This window comes from Phyllostomus discolor, chromosome 1 (assembly GCF_004126475.2).
Source record: "Phyllostomus discolor isolate MPI-MPIP mPhyDis1 chromosome 1, mPhyDis1.pri.v3, whole genome shotgun sequence".
Classification (NCBI taxonomy): Eukaryota; Metazoa; Chordata; class Mammalia; order Chiroptera; family Phyllostomidae; genus Phyllostomus; species Phyllostomus discolor.
In genome coordinates, this window is record NC_040903.2 from 197,595,636 (window position 1) to 197,610,016 (window position 14,381).

Genomic DNA, 14,381 nt, shown 5'->3' on the forward strand with positions numbered 1-14,381 from the left:
CCTGTGTTTGTTTCTATATATTAGGTAAAGCTGCTTTGACTCTGTGTCTTGGTAGTGTAGCATAATGTAGTAGGTGTCCTGTAGGGTCCGGTGGCACAGCCCCCCCTCCCCATCACGCAAGTTGGGTCCTCGAGGTGTGCCCTTTGTGTGGGCTGAGTATATACCCTCCTCTTGTAGTTGAGCCTTGGTTGCTGTTGGCAGGTCAATGGGAGGGATTTACCCAGGCCAGTCAGCTGTAAGGATTGACTGTGACCACTGACCACCAACCTCTGCCCCCCGTGATCAGCTATGCAGGGGAAGGGTGGTGGTGCCCTAACATGGTCTATAGCTCTCCACTGGGTGCTCTGGCCCTGGGGTTTCCCAGGTGGTGCAGGTCAAGCTCAGCCCCTATCTGTGTTCTGCCTGGGGCCACCCTGTCTGAGCTATAAAGCAGTTTGAGAAGGCTGCTACTTGTGCCAGGCTTGGGGGTATCCAGGAGAAGCCAAGCTGTGAATCTAGGCTGGCTGCTGCTAGTGCCAGGCCTGGGGCTCACTGAGGCCAGTTTTGCTTGTTTGAGAGGATTTAAGAAGTAGTGGAGCTTGAGCCAAGACCAGCCATTCATATGGAAAAGCAGCTTGGGTGGGCCTGTAAATTCGGTGGGGCAGAGTCTCTGCAGATCGCCAAGATAGGTCAAACAGTGTTAGCCAGGCTGATGGAGTCTCAGAAGATATGGCACCAGCTTGATGGCTCTGTGGAGGGAGGGTTTAGAAAAGGGTCAGTGGCCTCTGCTCGCCTTGATGCCAGGCATTTTGGTTTCTCCCTGCGTACCACTGGTGCCTGTAAGCTGCTGCCCCGGTGCTGGAGCTCAAAGGGTGTGCATCTGAGTAAGTTTGTGTGTGGGTTCTTTTAAGAGGAACTGCCTGGGACTGTAGCAGTTTCTTCCATCGACTCAATTCCTGCTGGGTTTTTCAGCCAGAAGTTTTGGGTTCTTATGTTCCTGGCACTGGAACCCTGGGCTAGGCGGCCTGGTGTGGGGCTGGGACTCCTCACTCCCAAGATATCCCTCCCGAATTTTTATCCACCACAGGTGGGTGAGGGACCATTGCATTCCGCATATGCACCCCTCCTATCAGTCTGGGTGGGTGTGGTTTCTTTAATTCTGTAGTTGTCAGATTTCCATTCAACTCAATTTCTGCTGGTTCTGAGTGATGTTGTTCTGTATTGCAGTTGTAATTTTGATGTGGTTGTGCAAAGAGGCGAGCCATGTCTGCCTACACTGCCGTCTTGACAGGAAGTCCATGAGTGTATTTGAATATTTGTTTTTCATTATCTACATTGCTGCTCAAATATTAGCAATTACAGTTGATTGAGGGACAGTCTGAAGCACAGTGGTTTCTTTTACTGGTTAACCATAGTTTCTCTTAAATTGTTCTGTCCAGGTGAGTACCTATATTCACATCCTGTACAGTAGACCATTTGAACTAATATAGAGCCTTCTTTCCTAGATGCTAAAAAAGAAGGAGTTTCTTAATTGATTTTAAAAATGGAATGGTATGCCAGAGGACTTCCGATGTCTTTGGCAACTCAAAGCCCTGTCTCCAGTGTCTGTGTCATTGTTCCTTCTCTGTAGGAGCAGTAGCATCTTCAGGGTTCTGCCCCATCCCTGTCGGGGGTGTGGCACAGCCCAGTGCCTGGTCGTAGTACCGGAGGCTGTACTCTGTTCCTCTCACTTAGCCTCCAGTCTTGTCCCGGCGGGTAAGCATTGTACGTGGAAGACGGCCAAGAACTCCACACAATGTGAGAGAGAGGCCTTCTGGAAGCTTGCTTTTGCCAAAATAGAAACAGCTACCCTCACCCTGACCTCAACCCCGAGCCTTTAACAGTATCACGTGGCTGCACAGAAGACATCATGTGCTCTTTGAACAGCTCCGGGCCTGGTTTTAGTGAGGTGAGCGATTCGCGTCTTGCGTGCTCAGGGAGCTGCACCGCCCCAGGACTTGAGCTGCCAGAGAGAAACATGCTAGAAGCGACTGGGTATTCTGTGTAATGGGAACTTTATCCAAGTCAGATAAAATCCCACGGGAGAATAATGCCTAGAAATGTCTGCTCTTCTGAACTCAGAGTACAAACAAAAAGGGGGCACAAAAGAGAAATTAACCCATTCAAGTAGACATCAATGCCTGCCCACCTTACCCCCCTCAGTTTTCAGAAAGTGAATGTAGAGAGCTGTTTCACTGCAAAGAACCACCCCGCTCTGTTCCTTCACCAAGAAGCCTAAGTAAAGACTAAAAGGAGTGTTTTTCTGTAAGGAATTAAAAAAAAAAAAAAAAAGAAAAAAGCAAACCTCCCAGAATTTAATCTCTCAACAGTATTATCTTTCGAGTGGGAGAGCCCAGATCTTGCTTCCCCGTAGCCTTCCAAGTCGCAGTCTGCGTTCTGTCTATCAGAAGTTCCTGCTTCCCACCCACGAGGACCCTTCTGTTGTGGGACAGGGAGGGCCTTTCCAGTCTTTTGCCTGGGGCCAAGCCAGCCCTCAAACTGTGGTTTTCTCTGAGTCTCCTTGCTGAAGCATGGCCATTTCCCACACCCAATAAAGAAGCACAAGTCCTGTATACATTGCCCAGGTCTTGAGTCGAGGCCAGTGATCACACAGCTCTCGCATCCCCAGGACACTGGTGGCAGCGCGCCCCCATCCCTGGCTTGTGAAGTCATAAGTGCAGAGCGCTGATGCAGTATATCCAAACCTCACATCTCTTAGAGACTACACAGAGAGAGCTTCATGTAATTGTTCTGTCCCTTTATGAGTGGCTATCAAGGCAAAACAGTTCACATGTTCTATTTGCTGGTACAGCTTTAGGATTTGGGCTAATACAGGCTATGGGGGCCTGGGGTTCTGATTTCTGCCACTAGTCTTAAGTGCATCCATTTATATGTTTGCTTTTGTTTTTGTTTTTTTTTAATTAATTATATTCTCTCTTTTAAAAAAAATTTCCAGAGGGGAAGGGAGGGAGAGAAACATCAACATGTGGTTGCTTTTCACACACCCCCAACAGGGGACCTGGCCTGCAACCCAGGCATGTGCCCTGACTGGGTACCGAACTGGCAACCCTTTGGTTCCCAGGCTGACAATCCACTGAGCCACACCAGCCAGGGCTATGTGTCTACTTTTAATGGTTGCCTGAGTATTTTTCTAGGTTTCTTACCAGATTTAACTTATCAGATTCTTGACTCATTTAATCTCATCCCACTTAACCTTGGCTTTGGTAAAACACCTGGGGGCTTGTCTGCATTACTGACAGTTTAGAGTGTGGTCTGGTATAGAGTTGTAGTCATTTAATTATTCATTCAGTGTATTAAAGCATGCTCACCAAATAAGTCAGAACCTAGAGGCTTTTTATTTAGAAAGAGCATCTGCTTATTTGAGGAGCAGTACATTTATGCTGTACTGAGGCTGAATTAGGTAAGCTTGACTCTCTAGTACACAGGCGGCAAACACAAGGTCTGCGGGCCGAATCCGGCCCTCCACCTTGTTTTATGCAGCCTGGCACCTTGTTTCTGCCCCACGGCAGTGCCTAGCTCTTTGCCCCTAGTTAAGGGGTAGTTACATTTATACAGTCCTAAAGTTATATTCAGCCCTTTGAAGGCAACCACAAGGCTGATGTGGCCCCCGGCGAAAATGAGTTTGACGCCCCTGCTCTAGTAGATTGAGAATTATTTCTCAGCTCCTTAGGATTTTACTCGGCTGCAATGTAATAGAACCCTCTCCCCCATCCTGCCCCAGTGGTCTGAACAAGTTAGAGATGTATTTTTTCCCCACGTAATCAGAAATCTAGAAATAGGCTCACCTAAATCCCACGTGCTATCAGGAACATGTGTTCCTTCTGTCTTTCTCCTTTGCAGCCCTTAGCAAGTAACTTCCCCCGATGCCTGCCCGTCTGTGGCTGGGTGTCATATTTTGGGTAAGAAGAAGAACAGTAGTAAAGGGCAAAATTTATGAACCGATCCAGTCTACCTGCCTTGAAGAACTTTTCCCAACACTGTGCCTGGACACTGTGTTTATACTTCAGAACTGCTATTCCCAGGGAAATAGAATTTTTTAGCTGAACACACATTACCCAGACAAAATCGGTGTAGTCCTATTAAAAAGAAAGAGGGAAATGATACCTAGCCAAGAGGCAGTCTCCCAAGCAGTAAGTTCACCTAACTTACTGTATGTTGTTGTTTGAGATAAAGACTGATCTTACTACTACTATAGGACAGGGGTGTCAAACTCATTTTCACTGGTGGCTACATCAGCCTCGTGGTTGCCTTCAAAGGGCCAAATGTAATTTTAGGACTGTATAATGTAACTAATCCTTAACTGTTAAGTGAGAGCTCAGCACTGCGGCCGGGTAGAAGCAAGGTGCTGACCGGATAAAACAAGGTGGAGGGTGGATTCAGCCCTTGGGCCTTGTGTTTGCCACCTGGGCACTAGGACATCAGTGTCTAAGTTCCTGCCACAGTTTGCATCTAGGAAGGTGAATTTATTTTTGTTTAGGATCTGCAGGAGGGCTTGCTTACATTTTGTGGCTGAATGCAACTGAAATACAAGTAACACACTCGGAGCTATTTGAAGTCCAAAGAATGGTCTGTTACAAGATTACATTTCTGTGTAAATACAGACTTGCCTGTCCTCCTGCATAGGAATTTATTGTTGTGAAAAAAAAAATGAATGGTTGTTATAACATGAGGGTTTTTTTTTAATTTACGGAGTAAATGTTTCTTAAGCACCTTCTATGCACAAGTCATTCTGGGCACTGCTGATGAAACAAAAATGAACCAGATATAAATCCAGCCTTTTCCAATGTGTACATTGTCCAGAAGGAGAAAAAAAACACATACATAAATGGCTGTAATACCAGGTAGAGTGTGCTAAATGTGGTAAGACACATACCAATCAATTTTTATAAGCATTCAGAAGAGGAAAAGATTATTTATGTGAGAGAGAATTGATCAAATATGATCTCGGGATCCTAAACATATGTTTCCATTTTCAGAGTTTGCTTTCACAGCTAGTGAGCATCATCGTAAGACAAGACAAATATGTTGAAAAAGACACAACCAACTACCATTCACAGATCACTGCAGACAGACGCAGACTCGCATGTCATGCTGTCCTCGGTCCGTCAGTAAACTGAGGGGGAGGTTTGACAAGGAACAGAACATTTGTTGAGTGTCTGCTGTCTGTACCTGGTACTTTATTTCAAGAAATCTGTTGGATGCCTGCACTAGATTTTGCTTATGTGATTTTCATTTAATCCGCAACAGTCCAGCAAAGTAATTATGATTGCTTATGAGGAAGGTGAAGCTCAGAGGGGAGGTTAAGGAACTTGAAAAGGTCACCCCATTTAGAAGGGACAGAGCCTCCATCCGAACCTGGGCAGCATTTGCCTGCAAAGCCATGCCCTCTTCCCCTCACCGGACGCTCTGCCTTTCACAGATGACCTAATCTGGTCTTGTAGCCGTAAATGCTGAACAGTCAATTCTTTCTTCAACCCTGTGTGGTGGCCGGTCCTCTCCCCAGCTGGCTGGAGCTTGGGGCTTTATTTGGATACTTGGACTCGTGCTCAGAGTTAATTTGTTACCTGCTCAAATATTATTAAAACTTGACTTACTCTCGACTCTTTTATAATTTTGTTTTTTTAAACTACATATAGATGGGACAAAATTCTAAAAGGTATGAATTATATATAGTAAAAAATCCGTTTTCCTCCCACACTGACCACTAGCTACCCAGTTCTTCTCCGTGGAAGTTCCCGGGTTTTTGTATCTTTCAGACGCGTTCGGTGCAGACATTAACATCGTGTGTCTGTGTGCGCGGTGTTACATATGTACATTTGTGTCCGTTCCTTTCTTCACACAAGGAAGTTTACTATACTCGTTCTCATCTTGTTCTTCTCATCTAGTCTGTGTGTTCAGGTGTCCCAGCAAGGCTTTGGGAAAGAGGAAGACTCAATGAATTTGAAAATATGGTTGTCTCTACAACAACGTGTATTGAGTAGATGTTATCACTGATGACATTTCCCTCACAACGTGAAAACTCTAACTCAGTAAAGGATATTTTTATTTTCAGGAGCTCTTTACTAAGCATGGTTTTTCCTCCCCTGCTGCTCACCCAGTGACATTGGTTATGAGTGGCCAAAGCAGAACTCTCCCGGCCTCGTCCTGGTCTCTGGTCTCTTCCCCATCCCAAGTGGGGCGTCTCTCAAGCACTCTTCACATCCGAGCTCCATTACTGGGATGTAGGGGTGAAGGTAGAAGCCTTGGGTGGCCCATGCCGGCCCCCTTCGTCCCCTTCCGTGGAGCCGCTCCCTCTGACTTCCAGGCGCTCAGACACGGAAACAGGAGTCAAGGGGAAGGAACCGGTTTGTTTTAGAGCCAGCGCCGCACGCCTGGTCGGTCGTTGCGCCCTCTGGCCACTGAGGTCCTCAGAGGGCTTGCCGCAGGTGTCCCTGCTGTGGGTCAGTGGTGCGGGTGAGTGCACAGCGCTTCCGTTCCCCTTGGGTGGTTCACAGAGACAATGCAACTTCTCAGATTGGTTCTCTAGAAAATTCTGCGGTTCTCCCTCTGAAACCCTTTGTTCTTTGTCAGGCCTCTGAAACACATGTGCGCATGCAAGACGCCGTTATCCCCCTCTTACCCGCCTAGCCCTGGACCCTGGGATAAAGGACATCCCCAGGCGTGAGTGTGGAAGGGCTGATTACCATTGTACTAAAGCTACTCAGTTCATCTTTTTTATCTTAAAAAGTAAAATTCATACAAGACAAAATACTAGTGAAGACTATCTAGAAGGCAAATGTTTCCTAAGAACATCTTATTCCTTTTGGCCTTGACATGAGAAAATGACATTTTTCTTTTTCTTTTAAATAGTTTTTTAAAAGATTTTTTATTTATTTTTAGACAGAGGGAAATGGAGGGAGGAAGAGAGGGACAGAAACATCACTGTGTGGTTGCCTCTTGTGCGCCCCCTGCAGAGGACATTACCTGCAGCCCAGGCATGTGCCCTGACCGGGAACCAAACCTGTGACCCTTTGGTTCGCAGGCTGGTACTCAATCCACTGAGCCGCACCAGCCAGGGCAGAAAATGTATTTTTCTTATATAAATGTCTACAGATAGAATCAGTTGCCAGAAATCCTTTAATAAAATGTCCTATGTATTTTGTCCATTGTATTGTTCTCAATATTATTTCGCATTTAAAGCTTTTATAATGCATGCATATTGAAAGCAGTGTTGAGACTCCCAGTCAAGATGGAGGTGTAGATAAAAACATGGCTCACCTCCTCTCACAACCACAGCAAAACTACAACTGGACTAAAAAACAAATATCACCCAGATCCATCAGAAAATCGAAGTGTTTGGAACAACCAAGGAAGTAAAGCGGTCACATTCATCCAGATGGTGGGAGGGGGGTGGGGATGCAGAGGGTGCAGAGGTGTGGAGACACAGAAGGAAGGGGTGGTCACACACCCATGTGTGGTGGATAAAAATAGGGAGGGAGACCTTGGGGGTGAGGGATTCCCCACCTCACAGCGGACCACTCAGCTCGGGGTTCCAGTATCAGGAAGATAACTCCCCATAATGTCTGGCCGTAAAACCCAGTGTGGGTTGGAGCGGCGGAAGAAACTGTGGGATTCTCAGGAGCCTCCTCTTAAAGGGTCTGCAACACAGGACTTCACACAGGCTGCCTCTGGGCTTCGTCAACAGAGCAGCAGCTGGAAGGGCACCGGTGGCATATGGGGAAGAACTGAAGTGTCTGGCATCGGGGCGAGTGGTGGGGGACGGCAGGCAGCAGCACTGTCCCTCTCATGGCGTACATGTGTTTCAGGCACTGTCCCCCATACAGAGCCACAGAGCGACAACACCGTATCAGAGACTCCCATCAACCTGGTTCATACAGGTTGCCCTGCCTTGGTGGTTATCTAAGGCTCTGTCCCATCCAACTTATGGATGCGCTTTTCTACAATAGGCCACACTACTAAGATGGAGTCAAAGCAGCTCTACCTAATACATAGAAACAAATACACGGACGCTGCCAAAATGAATAAACAAAGAAATATGGACCAATGGAAAGATATAACAAAAATCCAGAAACAAAATGGAGATAGGCATCTATCAGATGCAGAGTTTAAAACACAGGTTGTTAGGATACTCAAGGAACTCATTGGGTATTTCAACTGCATAAAATAGACCCAGGCAGAAATGAAGGTTATGCTAAGTGAAATGAAGAAAAATTTACAGGGAATCCACAGTGGAGTGGGTGAAGATGAGAATCAAATCAATGATTTGGAACATAAGGAAGAAAAAAATATGTAATCAGAACATTAAGAAGAAAAAGTTAAAAAAAAACAAGGATAGGGTAAGGAGCCTCTGGGACAACTTCAGACATGCCAACATTTGAATCATTGGGGTGCCAAAAGTAGAAGAGGAAGAGCAAGAAATTGAAAACTTAATTGAAAAAAACAATGAAGGAAAACTTCCTAATTTAGTGAAGGAAATAAACATATAAGTCCAGGAAGCACAGAGAACCCCAAACAAGATGGACCCAGAGAGGACCACAGCAAGGCACATCATAATTAAAATGCCAAAGGTTGCCCTGGCTGGTGTGGCTCAGTGGATTGAGTGCTGGCCTGTTAACCAAAGGGTTGCCAGTTTGATTCCCAGTCAGGGCACATGCCTGGGTTGCAGGCCAGGTCCCCAGTGGGGTGGGAGGGCACATAAGAGGCAACCACACACTGATGTTTCTCTCCCTCTCTTTCTCCCTCCCTTCCCCCTCTCTAAAAATAAATGAATATAATCTTTTTTTAAAAAATGGCAAAAGTTAAAGATAAAGAGAGAATTTTAAAAGCAGCAAGAGAAAAGAAAAGAGTTACCTGCAGGGAGTCCCCATAAGACTATCAGGTGATTTCTCAAAAGAAACTGTAGGCTAGAAGGGATTGGCAAGAAATATTCAAAGTCATGAAAAGCAGGGACCTACAGCCAAGACCACTCTACCAGCAAAGCTATCATTCAGAATGGAAGGCAAGTAAAGTACTTCCCAGATAAGGTAAAGCTAAAGGAGTTCATCATCACCAAACCATTAAATGATGAACATTAAAATGGCAATAAATTCACAACAATCAACCATTGAATCTGAAAAACAAACTAAGCCAACAACTACAACAGAAACAGAATCATAGATATGGAGATCATTTGGAGGTTTATCGGTAGGGGAATGGGGAGAATGGGGGGAAAGGTGCAGGGATTAAGAAGTACAGATTGGTAGGATCAGAATAGACGGGGGATGTTCAGAACAGTGTAGGAAATGGGCTGGCCCAAGAACTTACATGCATCACCCATGGATATGAACTAAGATGGGAGATTGCCAGAGGGAGTGGGTTATACCGGATGGATGAGGACAAAGGGGGGAAAATTGGGACAACTGTAATAGCATAATCAATAAAATGTATTTTCAATAAAAGAAAGTGGTATTAATAGTTTTGAAGGGCCAGCAGCAAAATTTGTGATACAAAACAAAAACAAAAAAGAAATCTATTTCTAATGAGATAAGTTTTAATAATTTTTAAAAGATCTACTTGAAGAAGTGTACATTTACATTCTAACTACAGGTATATGTTGGTGTTCGTAGTGTTTAGATGGTGATTTTTAGATTTCTGTTTATTTGCGGGCTTACCGTCCTAGCTAAAAAGACCCTTGTGTTGCCCTTGTATCCATCATGTAGCGATTTTGCTTTGAAAGTGTTTTCAGAGGTCCATCTTGTGATCATCGTGAGGTCAACAAGGCATTACTGTGCCAGAATTATACAAATAGCCCTCAAGGCCGAGCGAGGCCTGGCTCCTGGTTTCTGTTCCGCCTCCTCGCTCCACTCTCAGGGCCGTGCCTCAGCCAGACTGACTTCTTCCCGGTCCTCAGAGTGCGGACCTCCTGGGGGAACACAGGGTTCTGTCCGTGGGCTCAAATGTCACACCCAGTGAGAGGCATTCATTAAATATTTGTTGAATTTAACAATGAAGGGGAGAGTAAGTTGCAGAGACCAAGTGCTTTTCTGATTCACACTTATGGACTGACGCGCAGCACCCAGATGCCCTGATGCCTTGCCAAGAGTACGTTCAACAAGACCATCCCAACTGTGCTTCAGATTTCCCTTCTCTGGGTCTAGGCCTGCACTGGCATAATTAGAAAGGTTTTTGGTTTTTTCCTAAAAATTTACTTTAACAGTTTTCCTTTTCCTTTTGTCCCACTGAAGAATTACAAACCAGTTGTTCGTGTATAGCAAATGGATTGTCAAGGCCATCACCGCTGATCTTTTTTTCTGTTCTTTTTCTTCAAGGCGATCTTTGGCAGCCAGACACTACCTAACTCCAATTTATGGACAATGAATAATGGTGCAGCTTGCAGAATTTCAAGTGCCACAGTTGGTGGCCAGAAGCCAACCACTCTGCTACAAAAAGTGGTGCCACCTCCAAGTTCTTCCTCCTCCCTGGTCCCCAAACCCCCATCCAATCACAAACAAGTCCTAAGAAAGGCAACATCCCAGAGGGCTTCCAAGTAAGTTTTCAATCATCTCCTGAGTTATATCAATTCTGTGCTAATAGTGCTCTTTACTTATGGAATTTTCAAGACACTTGGTACTGAATTGTTGAAAACAAGAGCACCTGGTGGGTAATAAAGGCTAACTCTGGTTCTCAGCGCTGGCTGCAAATTAGAATCGCCTGGGCTCTTGCTTACCCTGCGGGAGGGGCAGGCACTGCTCTTAAAGGTTCCTGGGGATTGTGATGAGAGCCGCCATCATAAGTGGAGTTCAGGGTCGTTGCTAACCAACTCTTCCAGCCTCTGGCAGGAGCTACAGTCAGACAATGCACGAGGTAACAGTGCTGAACTGTGGGCTTGGAGAAAGGGAATGAAAAATTCCTCCTGGAGGTATTCTCCTCTTCCTCACTGTACAGAGTCAGATCTACAGAATTTCATATAAAATTCAGTGCCCTGCTCCCTTCCCTTGTTCACTTTTAGGCACTTGAATAGGATGATTCAGGAGTGGGATGTTGTCGGCAAGATTAACTTCATTGACCTTATGAGCAGAAGCTGTGCGGCGATGTTTTTGATACTGTGGGGTCTTAAAAAAAAAAGTGGTACTTGAAAATAGTGGCACTTTTTGCCCTACTCTCAGTTCTTCTGGCTGGGCTAATCAAATCAACAGAGACAGATTAACAGGAGAAAACTGAAGTTTTAGTACATGCCTGTGGAGAATTCCAAAGACAGCAAGGAACAAAGGAGGAGGGGGCGGCGACTTAATTTCAGAAGCGAGAATAGGTGATTGGTTTACAGATGGTTGAGGAGAGCAGGCAGAGCAGAAAGTTCCTGCCTCAGAAACAGTGGGCCGTGGGGGGAGGGGAGTTACAGGCGCAGAGTCTTCCTGCTAAGGTGGAGATTCTTAAGGTGATTAAGTCAAGGCTCCCTTCCCCAAGCAGGTTTTTGTGTCTGAATCTTTTGGACAGGAAGGGGGAAGGGGTCAAAGGTGTCCTTTGAGTCTTGCTTCTTAATTAACAACTCCAAATCAATAACCCAAAAACCCAGCTTCATGGTGGCAACATGTTGGCACCCTTCAATTCCTTTGCAGTTTACCTCTTTTACCTCAAAGACTGAACACAAACAACAAACATGTTTCCACTCCTGAATCTAATTTTTGTAGGTCATTTTCTTCGCTCTACCCCCTGCCATTTTTTAGCTAGTGAACCAGGACTGGCCCGGCAGAGGGCATTGGATCTAACAGCCCTTCTCCATTGAACGTGAAGATGCCTGGGGGAGGCGGGCGCTTCCTGATGGACAAACGCCCGGAGGAGATTTGTGTATGTCTCTTGTGCTCATGACAGCTCCTCATTCATTTGTCCTTGACAACACCAAGTTCAGTTGTAAAAAGGAATCCTAGGATAGTGTGGAAACAGTTACTGTTTTTCCCTCCTCACACAGTGAATCAGATTTTGAATTTGGATTGAAAGCAATCCCCTGTGGCTGTTTTAATTATGCCTTTGCCATTATTCATTTATCCAACAAATATTTATTCAGTGCCTACTAAGTGCCAAGCACTGTCCTGGGGATAATTGGCATTGTGATGACTTCACAGAGCCCTCTGGGGCAGTAGGGGTGGGCAGTAGGAGTGGGCAGTAGGAAGGTGGCAGTTTGCGGTGGAGAGCCAGCAGCACAACAGGAAGGAAGCTACTCGGCCCCTTACCTTAGAGGGAGTGGAGTCAGTCCTTAAGGGTGCAGCCTCGGGAGCCAGCCCGCCTGCACTCACATCCCCACGCCACACTTGACTGACTTGAGACCTTCCGCAAGTTACAAGTTACTTAACCTCTGGCCTCCGTTTTTCCGTGCGTGAAGGGGGGATAGGAAGAATCTCATCTTCACGGGACAGTTGGCAAACACTAGCCGGGTTAACACATGTGAAGCAGGGCAACGAGAGCTGGCACGAGCATGCCAAACCGGTCTCCCTCGCGGGTGGGAGAAGCCCACAGTTAGGTAGGAAGACCAGGGAGTCGGCCTCGAATGTGGAGGTTGTCGGTGTGCTTCCTGGTCATGAGCTCTCTGATTATGGCCCATATCCTGAGGCGGCCCACGAGGCCCTGTGTGGCTGGCCGGTCCTTGGGGGGAGAGGCGGGCTGGGTCAGCAGGCAGCGGGGCTGCACGCTGAAGGTGCCGCTCACTGTCCTGAACTGCCTGCTGCTGGCAGGAGGACGCCTTGGCCTGCTGAGGTGGAGTTGCAGCTCTATGGACAAACTTTGCTTTGCTGCATTTTTGTGGTTTCTTCCCTCTGACAGGCAGGAGTGTGGGAAAACCGGAAACAGCTCAGCACCAAAAATGCACAGAAGGGGGGAAAAAAGCAGATTGCTTCAGAATTTAAGAAATATAATCCAAGAATCAAAAGGCATGCTGTGAGGCGTTGTTCCAGGAAATAGTTTCCAATTTGCCTTTAAAACTTGAGCACAAGTCTCTGAAGCTAAATAAGTTAGCACTAATGGAGACCTTAACATTCTCTCCAACGTGAAACGCACGGTGTTGTGGGGGCCCCACCGCCCTCCGTGTTCTTCCGACTTTTAGCAAACAGAAGAGCATTGTTTCTGTCTGTAGCGGTTCTATGAAAAGTTCTCTCTGTGAAGTATCCACATAATTTTTTTAAAATAAACTTTCATTTTGGAATGATTTTAGCTTTACAGAAAAGTTGTACAGATAGTACACATAAAGATTAGAACACCCAAGTGTCCGCCATCATTAACACCTGATATTGCCATGGTGACACGTGGAGAATGTACCACACTAAGAAGCTGCCATTGGTGTGGTGTTACTGTGGACGGAACTCCATACTTGATTTGGGTGGATGAAGTCATTTTTAATCTAGAGAACCCGTTCAAGGCTTGTGCAGCCCAGATCTCAGTATCAGTTGATATATTCTTATCAACTGAAGTAAACTCTAAACTCTAAAGTAAATCATGTTTCTGGCCAGCATAGCAAGCTACTTAACATCTGTGTGGCTCAGTTTCTTATTTTAAAATAGGGATAATAATAGTACCTGCCTCACAGGGTTATTGAGAAAAATAAATAAATTAATGAATTCCAAGCACAAATATAGCACCTGGTACACAACACAGGTAAAATAAGTGTTAGGTATTATGGTTAATACTAAGGTGGCATTTCAGGCAATTTCATATATTTTTTTTTACCTTCTTCATGTAGGCTGTGTTACTTGGTTTGCTTGTGTTATTGCAGCCTTTACTCTGGCTCAGTGCAGATTAATCAGGAACCCTCGGTTGTGACTGGTGATGCTGAGTCACACTCAGGAATGCCATAGTGGCCCCAAGAGACACAACTAATGAGCAGTTGTAATGAGCTTGTGACCATGCCCAGCCCTGTGTTTCGGCGTTGAACTTCAAAATTCTCCTAGCACAGAGGTTGGCATTAGACAAATATAGAAGTGATTTCCAAGAGCATCAAAGTTTCCACATCCTAGAGGGCTGATTTTAGAGAACAATGGAACATAAAAGATGGAATGTCGTTTGGAATCTGGTGCAAAGGGAGTTGAGAATCAGAACAGTGGAGTCCTGTTTCTTTATGATAATATTCAGGTCACTTTCCCTCTAAAGGTTTCAGTTTCCCATCTGTAAAACAAAACCACCGTCCCCACTGAAGAATTACCCAAAATAGCTTGTTTTCTGTCTATTCCGTCAAAAGCTTTTTTTAAATGAGCACATTTGGTTTTTAATCCTGATGCTTTACAGCCATTTTCATCATCTCTCTTTGGCCCAACAGTTCTTTGTTCAAGTTCTCAAATCCACTACTTCCAGTTACTCTAGCTAAGTCTCATTTGTCAATT

General features: G+C 45.5%; 1 protein-coding gene across 16 annotated transcripts in view; it reads left to right on the forward strand.

The window, feature by feature from the left end:
- The window catches only part of TTLL5 (tubulin tyrosine ligase like 5), a 252,574-nt gene that overhangs the window by 174,898 nt on the left and 63,295 nt on the right, over positions 1-14,381 (forward strand). For 14 of the 16 annotated variants that reach the window (XM_028505839.2, XM_028505833.2, XM_028505835.2 and 11 more), the window contains one exon: positions 10,347-10,564. The exons of the other annotated variants lie outside the window; for them this stretch is intronic. In XM_028505839.2, the coding sequence (XP_028361640.1) occupies positions 10,347-10,564 (218 nt within the window). The remainder of the gene's footprint in view (positions 1-10,346; positions 10,565-14,381) is intronic. 16 annotated transcript variants of the gene reach the window in all.